General features: G+C 44.1%; 1 protein-coding gene across 1 annotated transcript in view; it reads left to right on the top strand.

Moving 5' to 3' along the window:
• Nucleotides 1-13559, top strand: part of LOC116523647 (UV radiation resistance-associated protein-like) — a gene marked incomplete at its 3' end in the record, with an annotated part of 54306 nt that overhangs the window by 15437 nt on the left and 25310 nt on the right. The window contains exons 4-6 of the mRNA XM_032238776.1: nucleotides 963-1124; nucleotides 3033-3107; nucleotides 3893-3972. Of these exons, the coding sequence (XP_032094667.1) occupies nucleotides 963-1124; nucleotides 3033-3107; nucleotides 3893-3972 (317 nt within the window). The remainder of the gene's footprint in view (nucleotides 1-962; nucleotides 1125-3032; nucleotides 3108-3892; nucleotides 3973-13559) is intronic.

Below are 13559 nucleotides of genomic sequence, written 5' to 3'. Positions count from 1 at the left end.
TAATAGCCTATTTTTGAAGTTCTGATGCGCCCCCCACACCCACAGGGTTATTTTATGTATTATTTGTTTGTTTATAAAATTTGTAGCCACCCGTCTTAACCTCAAGGCAACTCTGGTCAGCTTAGAATCATAAATAGTTAAAACTTAAAAATGATGGTTACGTAATTGCATTTGGGATGCTTAGCAACCCGGCTCATTTCAACAGCTGTTTTCAGCATCCCGTCTTTGTGGGAACGCAATTTTCAGCCTTTTTTTGCTGATTTTGAGCCATTAAATGGACCCATTTAATGACTGCTGCAACACGGTAGCAAAATTGGTAATATTGGGCGTGGCCACATGGTGATGCGCTTAATGACCACACACGACTTAGGACTCTAATTCCGGATTTCAATTCCGGTCTTAATGTTGTTAGAATAATCTTTCCTTTATCCACGTAAACAGCATTTAAAACATTTAAGAAATAGGGTAACCACCGGCCATAAATCCATAAAAAAAACACCAATTCGCCGCTAGATTCTTCTGTTCTTTGGTTTCAATTAGCTTAAATTTTAATGCGGACCCTATCTCTTTGAGTAGTAAAATCAGCTTACCAGTTGAAATCACTCCCACCATTCTTAGGGGCAACTTGCTGTTTCGGTTAGCTTACAGCTAATCCAGAAGGAGCTGGCAAATGAGGTTAAATTTCAAGCCCCCCAGAGACTTGCGAACGTCTCTGAGGTCACTGGATCTTCCCCAACCTTTCACTGTCTCTCCGGGACAGCTAGGGTCCGAAACGACCCGTCCAATTTCCTTCGGAATAGGGGAATTTCAGGAATAGCCTGAAACTCCGTCTTCTCACTGCTAAGCCCCGCCTTCTTCACAATTCCGGTCTTAATGTTGAGGACTACTGATATACTAATCTCTATTTGGGAAAACAATCTGGAATATTTACAGTGGATTTCCCCTTATTTCCACATGAACAGAATCCGACATGGCGCAGCCTTGATTTTGGTCTAATGCCCGATCGCCTTGATACGTCTGTATCCTGTTTTGTGGTGAGGATATGGGGTGGCAAGAATGATACCTATCAGCTACTGATTGAGTGGAAAGTCACTCTAGATGGACTCAAATATTTGGGCCAGCAGGTAAAAGAAAAGTATACTGTTTCAACTTGGATTGGCTATTTAAGAATATTTACAGCAAATATCTGTTGATGGAATAGCAAAGAATTATTGCAAGAGATAAGTGAAGATGCTCAGTCATTCAGGTTATGGTGGTCCCAAAGATCCTTTTCAAAAGGCAACCGGACTTTCTTAATGGTTGTTTTTTTCCTTGGATGAGAAGCGAAACATTTTCAAGGGAAAAAAACCTAAGAAAGTCCGATTGCCTTTTGAAAAGGACTTTTGGTGCAAGATATAAAGTTAGCAGATGCTGGACAAAATATTGGCAGCTTAATAGAAATCTTCTATATATTACTAAAACTCTTACTGTGTTTATCTGCTTGTACCATCAAGGTAGCTCAAACCATATATTATACCACAACAATATTTGAATCAAGATAACCTAAAATTCATTAATTTAAACAATTAATTTTAAAAATGCATAAAAGAATCCAGGACTCATTAGTCCTATGGAATTGAAATTTCCACGATGTTCAGGTCAGTTCTATGTGCAAAATTGTGGCTATTGGAGCCATCCCTGTAGCCACAATTTCAACACTCCCTGCCAATTTCCCACAAGCAAAGTCGGTGGGGAAGCCAGCAGGAAGTCAAATGTCAATCCCGCTGCTTTGCCTGCCTATGATCTTCCTGTTTATTTGCATAATTGACTTGTTACTGAACTTCAATTGCCACTACCATTAATTTCCAATTTATGAAATATACTTTTCTTAGATGACCATGAGACTGTCCAGCATTAGGGTCCCCAGCTCCCACGGCTTGGCACATTTGGGATACCCCCTAGGTATCTATGGTTGTGGGCCGGCTGCCGGACAGAGAGTCTTCCAGAAGCCAGCCCACAACCATAGAGCGCACTCCTAGAGCGGCCGCTGCTGGAAGTCTCTGCAGCCGAGTTTTGGAGTTTGGAAGCCGGAGAAGAAGTTATGCTCGGAGCGCGGCGGGGACGGAACAGGCTCTCGAGCAACCCCCCCCCTCTCCAGCCGGGCAGAGCTCCATGCACTGACCTAGGGGGGTATCCCAATTGTGCCTAGCCGCGGGAGCTGGGGAGCGGGCAGAGTGCCACTTGCCTTGGCGCCTTAGGGATACCCCCTAGGTCAGTGAATGGTGCTCTGCCCGGCTGGAGAGGGTATGCTGCGTGGCTGCTCGTGAGCATAGTCACCTCATGCCTGCTTCGCCCCTGAGGCTGTGCCCGGCTCTTCAGGAGCCAGTTCGCAAGGGAGCAGCCGCCCGGCAACTCCCTCCTCCGGCCAGGCAGAACACCACTCCCCAACCTAGCGGTATCCCCAAGGCGGCAAGCAACGTGAGCGCCTTTCCCCCCCTGGCTCCTGCGACTTGGTGCCTTCGGGATAACGCTAGGTCGGTGAGCGGTGCTCTGCCTGGCCGGTGGGGGGGGGTTGTCCAGGGGGCTTAATTTCGGGGTGGGCTTATATTTTTGTCCACGTGAAAAATGTGGCAAGGCGTTAATTTCAGGACAGGTCGTATTTTTGGGGAAACACGGTAAGATGCCTCCAGTGCATTCCAGATGTTTAGCTTTGGGTGTGCTTCAGTAGACTATAAATACTGAAGATTTAGCAGATTTATTGTGCATTTTGTGGGGTGGCCAAGGCCCCTGAAAGCGAAGGCTATGTGTGATTATGTGTCAGTTTTTAAGCTCTCTGATGATGTTCGTTGTGGCCCAGAAAATGAATCCACTCAAGGGATCAAGTTTCAGCTTCTTCCTTTCCCCTCTATAGGGTCAGTGGTGAACCTGAATAACAGAAGGATGCCACAAAACAAATGATCCCTACAAAGAATGCCACTCTGGGTGCTAAAAGAACTAAAACAATGGCTTTAAAGTAAGCTGACTGAATCTGTGACACTGGTTTTACTTAACAGATACATGCTCGTAGCCCGAATGAAATCATTTTTGGGCTGAACGATGGCTATTATGGAGCCTTGTACGAGCGAAAGGTAAGCTTACGCCTGCTGCGTCCGTAACTTCTTAAAATCGTCGCCCTGCGTAGCGCATTAGCTTTCCGGAATATCTTTTTCCCCATTTCATTAAAAATCGAATTAACTGTCCGGTGAAACATAAGGGGGCAAGTTTGGTCTAGTGGTTAAAGGTCTTGGCTTAGAGACCAGGAGACCGTGAGTTCTAGTCGCGCTTCAGGCGTGAGGGACATTTAGGCCAGTCACACTCTCTCAGCCTAACCCACCACACAGGGTTGTCGTAAGAGAAGGAGTCTTCGGTATGTGTGGTGTGTTCATTGCCTTGAGGTATTGATAAGAAATAAGTTGGGTCAAAAATCTAATTAATAAATAAATAAGAATGAATAGCTTGGGGAGTGGTGCGGTGGCCTAGAGGTGGCGCTCTTGCCTCACAATCAGGAGGCTGTGAGTTCGATTCTAGGTAGAGGCAGATATTTCTCTCTCTCTCTGTGGGCACAATGAGAATATTATCTGCTGAACAAAACTCCGCACTGGCGACAGGACGAGCATCCGGCCAGTAAACACTCAACTCCATTCAGTTGCCTAGACTCCACCCCACAGGGGATTACGGGATCATTAAAAGACAATGATGAAGAGTAGCTTGGGGATAAAGATTTTTAAACACGCATATCCCGTGTAAAAGGTAGGCTGTAAACGCCGTGCACGAACAAAACGTGCAATTAGAGTTTTTAAATTAGGAAGATAGACTTTAATTCCAGTGTTACCAAAACAAAAAATGTTAATGCACGGTCTTGTTTGTCTTTAAGGGTGTCCCAGAAATCCAAAAGAATCTGCAAGTGGATCCAAATTGTGTCCGTAACTCATATGATGTCTTCTCTTTGCTAAGGTAATTCTTGGCTTCCGATTAAGAAGCAGCTGAACTGAAAAATAACATAATTTCCAAGGATGTTTTTGCAAGTCATGCATTTAGTGATAGTCCTAAGGTCCTTGCATAATGAGTTTGTTTAACCTCAAGGTCACCTTGATGTCGACTTGCTGAAAGTTTGTTTCTTTTACCCTCAGTGGAAGGAGTCGGAATGTCATTCTTCGTGAGAGGAGTGTTCTTGTGAGCGGTTCCTCTTTTATAATACTTTTATTATGCGCTGGCTGATAACCCATTGCCTGGGTATTTATTTATCCTAATCCATACATTTGTCCTCAAAAATAATCCTGGACCAAACATAATTTCTAATGTTGGATTTTCCCCCTTAACCAGAGGAGAGCCCCCTTGTGGAGTACTGTGAAGCCATTACCATGGCAACTCCACTGCGCTGCACAATAGAAGTCATTTTACGGCAATACGGTAGAAGCCATTCTAAGGCGCAACAGGCTGTATCTTAACAACCCCCCCCCTCCGGAGGGGTTTTAGATGTGTCTTACCCCCACAGTATTTGTTTTCAGAGAGTAAGTCACCTGTGTACCAGATTGGTTGAAATTGCTCAAGGCGTTCCAGAGTTACGCTGGAACACGCACACGCGCACACACACACACATTTTTTATAGAGATACCGGGTGCATCTTACACACTGAATACAGCATTTTTTGCCTCCTGAAACCCCTCCCCCTTTGCAAAAATGGCCGTGCATAGCTTGTAGGAGGCTTTCAGAGAGCTCCTGGGGGCTGGGGAGGGCCAAAATGAGCAAAAAACAGGCTGTTTTTGCTCAATTTTGCTGCACCCAGCCCCCAGGAGCACACTATAAGCTTCCTAATGCCCTTTTTTTGACGTAAAACGGTCCCATTTTTGCAAAAAACAGGCCACTTTTTGCTCATTTTTGCCCCCCCCTCCCCCAGGAACACTGTACAAGCCTCCTAAGGGCTATCCATCCCCCCCTTTTTTTTTTTAAAAAAAGGGCCAGTTTTTGTGAAAAATTGGCCTTTTTTAGCAGGTTTGAAGAGTGCAAAAGCTTTTTTTGAAAGGTTTTTTTAAAGAGGTTTTGCCTCTTCAAAACCTTGGTGCGTCTTATAAAATACGGTAGATTACATTTAAAAAGATAAAGATTAATGCAAAGGTGGAAAACGAAAATAAATGATTCTAAACTCTGCTCCTGGGTATGTGCAGAAGCAGTTTCTGATCGTTGTGTAAGCATGACAGCACAGCATTGTTGTTGTATCTTTTCACGATGAGAAGCCAGCATAGTGACAATAGTGTCATGTTGCCTTTCCAAACAGCTTGCCTCTGACCAACAATTAATTAGTCCAGACAACCACCCTCATTAAACTAGTTGCATCATGTAGTCCTTGACTTACAACCGTTTGTTTAGCAACCGTTGAATGTTAACGACGTTGAAAAAAGTGACTTACGACTGCTTTTCGCACTTAACAATTGTTGCTGCAACTCCGTAGTCATGTAATCAAAATTCAGATGCTTGACATAAACAGTTCATGTTTATGACGGTTGCAGGGCCCCGGGGGGTCGGGTGATTTCCTTTTACGACCTGACAAAGTCAATGGGGAAGCCAGCTTCACTTAACAACCGTGTGACTGATGTAACAACTGCACTTCTTCACTGAACCGCTGTGGCCAGAAAGGTCGTAAAATGGGGCAAAACTCACTTAGCAAAACTTCCTAAACGACCTTGTTTAGCAACCTAAAATTTGGGCTCAGTCGTGGTCGTAACTTAAGGACTGCATTTCCTGTACGTGGGAGTGCCCTTACTGAACTACTGTAAAGAATTTCTGCTGGGTCTCCAGCTGAGCTGTTGAAAATGCTTAAGAGTTTCAAAGTTTGTGCAGATCTGCTTCCCAACCTCGCAAATATCCTTAAAATAATAATTTGAATGTTGTGTACCTTTGTTTTTATGTTGTTCGTAACCCAGAGTTGCTCGACAATATAGGCGGCCACATATGTTTCACAAATAAAGGATAGTAATAAAACTTTCCAAAACTTCACTTGAGTTTGCTTGGCATTTGGTAAATCAAATTCCTTTGTGGGAGACAAACCAGCAGATGTCACTGTTGCCTTGCAAGAAGTTAGGATAGAGCTGAACTGAATCCTCTAGTTTAGGCATCTGAATCCCAAACTTCTAAGAAAAAATGTTGGAAGCGAAATTCTTAAATTCTCAAAATACCCGAGGTTCTGTTGTCGTAATCAAAAGCAGGTAGAACATTTTGCATGTAAATTGGGCTTTTTAGAAGGCTGCAGGATTCGATCTGCGTCAACTGGGACCGACCCAGTTTGGATCCTGCGACATTATCCTGAGACAGGTATGTTCGCCTTCATTCGTCTTAAAAGGTTGCTTATTTTAATTTGATTGATTAGCTTTAATCAATCAAAAATCTAACAACCACCAAAGCAATACATATGTTTGATACAATGCAAAGTTTTACTTAATGTGGCTTGTGAGGGAAGTCACCCCTCCTAGAAGAATGAAATATTTTGAGAACTATTTAAAAAAGGGAAAAATTATATTTCCCTAAAGGAGAAAAAAGTTTTTAAAGACAGAAACCAGCTCCCTGGCCCCAGCCCATTTGGTGCCCATTGAGAAGGACTGGGCCAGCCTACCTACCAGACAAAAGACCTCCAGCTCCAGGGTGAAGGGATTAAAACATGACCCTCTGGGACATAATAGGATTATCTAACAGCAGAGCTCACTGCATTGCAAAATTTCCTAAGGACAATGCATCATCCGGCAAACTTCAACCAAACTTATCTCAGACAAACATGACCTCTACATGGCCCCGTGCGAGTCTGACCACAGCCACTAGAATGCAGGCTATTGCACAGGAACAGGAAGCTCAAGGGCAAAGCCCAAGGGAGGGTATAAATACCCTTCTTTCTCCACTCCATGTGGTCAGCTGCCCGGAACGACCCATGTGCTTCTGCTTCACCATTAAACCCTCTTTTCAATCAGCCTCCATGTTTCCAGTGGATCTGAACCGAATGGAGATTCCTTCCAACAATGGCCTGTTAAATTCTTCCAGAAAGACTGACGGTGCTGATTTCCTATCCAAGGAGATTTTTCTTAATCGGGGAACATGGAAGTTCTATTTTCCTGCCTGACAGCCATTAATCAAAGTTTGTTTCCCCAAATCCCTTTAATGTCTTATTAAAACGTGGCCCCGTGTTAACCATAGCTTTGGGGACACCAGCACGAAGCTTCATTCTCTCCCAGTAAGATACCAGAATGAAGCTACATGATGGTTTAGAGCAGTGTATGAACCTAGGTAGCTATAGTTCATTCAATACTTGTAGTTAAACAAACCACGGTTTGATGGGGATAGGCAAACCCAGTCTGTGGTATTTTGGCGTTTTATAATAAAACTGGAAGAAAAACACAATACCGGCTTCTTATGGAGGAAAAATTAATAGGTGAAATCATTTGTATTCTAGTAATCAGAGCAGACCGTGACTGTAGTGGTGGGAATTTTTATTTGGCCAGGGTGGACTTAAGTGAGAATTAAGGCTTTAGTAATATTTGAAAATACGCCTATCTTTTCCCAAGGATGACTTTCTCTCTTTCTCCTTCACTGTTTTATTCTTAGCCAACTTGCAGCCCAGTCTCCAAAGAAAATACATAAAATACATGCCAGCGTTTCTCAAAATCCGCGCTAATCATGACAGATGGGTTGGTTAGGAATCCTAAATTCTTCCAAGAACCTCAAGGATCAGGAGCAGCCCCGCCTGAGTTTAGCAACTCGCTTTGTATTTTACTCACGGGGAGAGAGGAGAGCGAGCAAAACACCCAAGCCCTTTCCTTCCTTTTCTCCTTAATAAGTCCTGACAGTGCAATTTTCTATTAGGTTGCGGGGAAGGGCGGCCATCACCTCTGGACATCTTGCAAAAAAGGATTAGACGAGGAATGTTAACAGCTGGCAAGTGGGTGCAGAGTATTAGCCTGGAGATAGAGATCTTGGTGAACTGTAGGTTGATCTGGGGAGAGAATGTGCATGAAAAAAAGAAAAAGAGGAAAGATGAGCTGATTCTCTACTGGGTCTTAAGAATATTTTCAGGTGATGCCTGAAATCCTGAACTCTGGCATTTAAAGCTTGAAGCAATTTGTATCTCTTCGATTTTTGAACCTGCCTTTTTCTGAACCCCAAATTTTGGGGGGCAAGAGGCTGACCCTGTAAACCGCCTAGAGGGGGCTGTAAAAGCCCTATGAAGCGGTATAGCAATAGCAATAGCTTTCAGCCCTCTCTAAGTGGTTTACAGAGTCAGCATATTGCCCCCACAATCTGGGTCCTCATTTTACCCACCTCGGAAGGATGGAAGGCTGAGTCAACCCTTAGCCAGTGAGATTTGAACCGCTGAACTGCAGAACTAGCAGTCAGCTGAAGTGGCTGCAGTACTGCACCCTAACCACTGCGCCACCTCGGCTCTATATTAAGTCTACGTGCTATTGCTATGGAGATTCTCCATCATCCATGTCATGATTGTCCCAAAGGCGTTTTTTTGTCAAGAGGCAACTGGACTTTCTGGTTTTCTTCTTCACAGTCCTCCTCCTCTACCTCTTCCTCCTCCTCTCCATAAACCCCACTCCCTTCTAGCACTGATGTTGTTCCCTAGTTTGGCAATGAAACGCCTGCAATAAAACAGCAAGCACAGAGCACCAAGGACCCCATGGTCCTAGTCCTTGTCCTCCTCCTCTTCTTCCTGCAAGCCCCCCTCCATCCTTCCAGCACTGATGATGTCCCCTAGTTGGGTAGTGAAACAACTGCAAGGAAACAACTAAGCTCAGAGAGCATCAAGGACCCCACAGTCATCCTCCTCCTCCTCCTCCTTTATGACAGTTAGCATGTGTCCCTGGGGATCATGTGGATCCCATTTTGCAACCTTCTGACAGGCAAAGTCAATGGGGAAGCCGGATCTACTTTACCACCGACTTACTAATTTAATAGCTGCGGTGGTTCACTTAACAACTGTGGCAGAAAGGTCGTAAAATGGGACAAACTCACTTAACTCACTTAGCAACCTACATTTTGGGCTCTATTGTGGTGGTAAGTTGGGGACAACCTATAATAAATGGTTAGGGCATTTTTCTTTTTTTGCTTTCTTCCATTGTCTTTTTTTCTTTCTTCCTCCCTCCTTACCTCCCTTCCTTTCTCTTTCTCTTTCTCTTTCTTTCCTTGTATCTTCCTTCCTTCCTCCTTTCTCTCCCTTCCCTCTCTCTCCCTTTCTTCTCTTTCCTTCCTTCCTTCCTTCCTTCTTTCTTCCTCCCTCCATCCGTCTCTTTCTTTCTTTCTTTCTTTCTTTCTTTCTTCCTTCCTTCTTTCTTTCCTTCCTTCTTTCCTTCTTTCTTTCCTTTCCTTCCTTCCTTCTTTCCTCCCTCCCTCTTTCTTTCTTTCTTTCTTTCTTTCTTTCCCCAAAGCACATTCTTTCCTGGATAAATCTTGGCATTTAAATCCAAGAAATCGATCTTGAATTCAGTGGTAGTTACCACTGTAACTTAATAAGTTACACTTAATAAGTCAGTCCATCGTAATTAATGTTTCTCTCATAGATGTATGTCTGGGGGCTATCTGATAATACATTCCAATTCTGAATGAAAATATTTACTTTCTGCAAGACTTGAATTGATGTGCCCGGCTTGTTCCCATGCCGTTCCTATCAACCTCTTTTAAGATTTTGAAAGCTTAATTTTTTGGAAATCTCTTGGCCCTTGGCCAACTTCTCTGAACTTCCTGGACCCCTTTGCGGGAAATTAAAGCACTTCGTGACAACCCATCATGCCCTAACCCATCATGCCCTAATCCACGCAATTAGTATTAAATCTTGCAACGATAGCTTTTCCTCAGTTTGAATTGGGTCACCGCCGGGCCCCGTTCCAAGGCATTATTGTTTATCAGGAGAATTATGTTGTGCCAGGAAATGGAAGAACCTGACGGTGATTTCTGGTGTATGGTTAATCGTAGAGCTTTTTCCGCCTAAGAGGAATTGATTGCGGAGCAAAATTGGGCGCAATTATTGTGTGCGGCGTATCTGGGACAGTTTTGAAAGGTTGCTTATTTGGACTGCAATCATCTTTTGCGGAAGCGCCTCTTGCAAAATGCGCGGCATCTATTATTCATCCGTCTATGGCTATTGTGTTATTTTTAAACTTGGGGTGCACAAAGTGTCTCTGGGCTCACATTTGAAGATGGGATAAGTAAAGCAAGGCCTCGTGGTTGTCATTTGGAGAGAGATCAGACGTAGATGTCCCCAAACTTGGCAACTTTAAGACTTGTGGACTTCAACTCCCTGAATCCTCCAACCAACCAGACCCCTGGATCAGAGGGGATATTCACCGGGGAAAAAGGAATCTGGGCAGTTGAAAGTTTGAGGTAGAGAATATAATGAACAGAATTAACAAACAAGACAATATAAAGAGAAATCTAGTTAAAAACATTATGTTACGCCATTATTATTATTATCCTTATTAGTATATGGGTTAATATTTCTTTTTGTTCTTTCCTTGCTTTTTTGTAAATGATATGCCCTGACAATACACTGTATTCAAAATGTTTATGAATAATAATAAAAAAGAGCTGGGCACTATGGCTTAAGGTTTAAGGTTTATTAAAATTTGTATGCCGCCCACTCCCATCGGGACTCTGGGCGGCTCACAGCAAGACAGAAACAGTTTAAATTTTAAAATAGAAAAATACAATATTAAAAATTCACGTCATCCATTCCATCTAAGCGGGGGCTGGATATCCATCAACAGCCCCAGGCCTGCCGGAACAACCAGGTCTTAATGGCTTTACGGAAGGCCAGGAGAGTGGTAAGGGTCCGGATCTCTGCGGGTAGATCGTTCCACAGGGCCGGCGCAGCAACAGAGAAGGCCCTCCCCCGGGGAGCCGCCAGTCGGCATTGTCCGGTTGACGGCACCAGGAGGAGGCCCAGCCTGTGCGATCTTGTTGGTCGTTGGGAGGTGAGTGGCAGGAGGCGGTCTCTCAGGTAGACAGGTCCTAAACCATGTAGGGCTTTAAAAGTAACGACTAGCACCTTGAAGCGAGTCCGGAGTTCAGTGGGGAGCCAGTGCAGCTCGCGGAGGATCGGTGTAACGTGGGTGTATCTATGAAATAAACAGCATAAAACATCTTAAAAAAAGAAAAGAAAAAAAAAGAAAAGTTGAGGTAGCGATTTGTTAAATGGGGCTTTATGTGGTATCTTACTGGTGACATTACAGGTAGTCCTCGATTTACAACAGTTCATTTAGTGACTGAAATCACAAGGGCACTGAAAAAAGTGACTTGTGGCCATTTTTCACACTTATGACCTTGCAGCATCCCCACGGTCTTGTGGATTTAGATTCAGCTCCTTGACAACTGGTTCATATTTATGACGGTTGCAGTGTCCCGGGGTCATGTGATGCCCTTTTGCGACAACCTGACAAGCAGAGAAGTCAGATTCACTTAACAACCGTGTGACTAATTTAACGACTGCAGTGATTCACTGAACCAATGTGGAGAAAAAAGCCGTAAAATGGGGCAAAACTCACTTCACAAATGTTTCACTTAGCAACATAAATTCTGGCCTCAATTGTGGTCGTAAGTCGAGGACTGCCTGTATATAAACCACTACAGGCAGTCCTCACCTTATGACCACAATTGTGCGCAAAACTTCCAATTGCTGAGATATTTGTTAAATGAATTTTGCCCCATTTTACGACCTTGCTTGCCATTGCTGTTAAGTGAATCACTGCTGCAGCTGTTATTAACACGGTTGTTAAAATGAATCTGGCCTCCCCATTGACTTTGCATGACAGACGGTCGCGAAATGAGGGCATCATGTTGACCCCGGGACACTGCAACCGTCGTAAATACGAACCAGTTGTCAAGTATCCAAATTTTGGTCCCTTGACCATGGGGATGCTGCACTGGCTGTAAATGTGAAAAAAAGTCACCAGTTACTATTTATAGTGCCATTGTAATTTCGAACGGTCATTACATGAACAGTTGTAAATCGAGGACTCCCTGCATCTATATTACTAGAGCTATGTTGATAGGCAAGGTTTGACCTACTTTTATCCCTCTGTTAGGAGATGGAGTCAGTATCGCTGCGATAGAATCAAGGTCACGTGAAGGGTTAATACCACTTTATAATGCCTTGGGAAGGCCACCCTTGGAATACGGCATCCAGTTTTGGTCGCCACGATGTAGAAAAGATGTGGAGACTCTGGAAAGAGCGCAGAGAAGAGCAAGAAAGAGGATGAGGGGACTGGAGACTAAAACATATGAAGAACGGTTGCAGGAACTGGGTAGGTCTAGTTCAGTGGTAGTCAACCTGGTCCCTACCGCCCACTAGTGGGCGTTCTAGCTTTCATGGTGGGCGGTGGGCGGTTTGCTGTAACTCTGCTTTGTAAATTTTATAAAGTAAAGTTACTTCCCTATTTTATAAATCACCATTACTGTGGAACCGGTGGGCGGTCAGAAAATTTCACTACTAACAGAGATACAAAAGTGGGCGGTAGGTATAAAAAGGTTGACTACCCCTAATGAAAAGAAGGACTGGAGGAGACATGATAGCAGTCTTCCAATATCTCAGGGGTTGCCACAAAGAAGAGGGAGTCAAACTATTCTCCAAGGCACCTGAGGGTAGGACAAGAAGCAATGGGTGGAAACTAATCAAGGAGAGAAGCAACTTAGAACAGAGGAGGAATTTCCTGACAGTGAGAACAATTAACCAGTGGAACAGAAGTTGTCTACAGAAGTTGTGAAAGCCCCAACACTGGAAGTCTTTAAGAGGATGTTGGATAACCATTTGTCTGAAACGGTATTCAGTTCTGGTCGCCACGATGTAGAAAAGATGTGGAGACTCTGGAAAGAGTGCAGAGAAGAGCAACAAAGAGGATTAGGGGACTGGAGACTAAAACATAGGAAAAATGGTTGCAGGAACTGGGCATGTCTAGTTTAATGAAAAGAAGAACCAGGGGAGACATGATAGCAGTCTTCCAATATCTCAGGGGCTGCCACAAAGAAGTGGGAGTCAAGCTATTCTCCAAAGCACCTGAGGGCAGAATAAGAAACAATGGGTGGAAATTAATCAAGGAGAGAAGCAACTTAGAACTGAGGAGAAATTTCCTGACAGTGAGAACAATTAACCAGTGGAACAGAAGTTGTCTACAGAATTTGTGAATGCCCCAACACTGGGAGTCTTTAAGAGGATGTTGGATAACCATTTGTCTGAAACGGTATAAGGTTTCCTGCCTAGGCAGAGGGTTGGACTAGAAGGCCTCCAAGGTCCCTTCCAACTCTGCTATTGTATAGTATCCTACCGTATTTTCCTTCGACCCCTAAAATAAGCCCTTGACCATATTTTCGGGGAGGTCTTATTATGTTGGAGGTGCAGGAGGCCCCTTAACCTCTCAGCTGATCCAGAGAGGGCCGGAAGTTCTGTCTCTGTTTCTGGCACACTCTTGCCAGCCCTCGCATCGCTGGGACTGCCGCTGTTTTTGTGGCCCGCCACTAAGAGAAGGGGCGCGGGAGCTAGGGATTGCGGGAGCAGCCTCCGCGAG

This window comes from Thamnophis elegans, unplaced genomic scaffold, assembly GCF_009769535.1.
Source record: "Thamnophis elegans isolate rThaEle1 unplaced genomic scaffold, rThaEle1.pri scaffold_7_arrow_ctg1, whole genome shotgun sequence".
NCBI classification, from domain to species: domain Eukaryota; kingdom Metazoa; phylum Chordata; class Lepidosauria; order Squamata; family Colubridae; genus Thamnophis; species Thamnophis elegans.
Note: the sequence above shows the minus strand (reverse complement) of the source record. Positions and strands in the feature narration are given on the sequence as shown.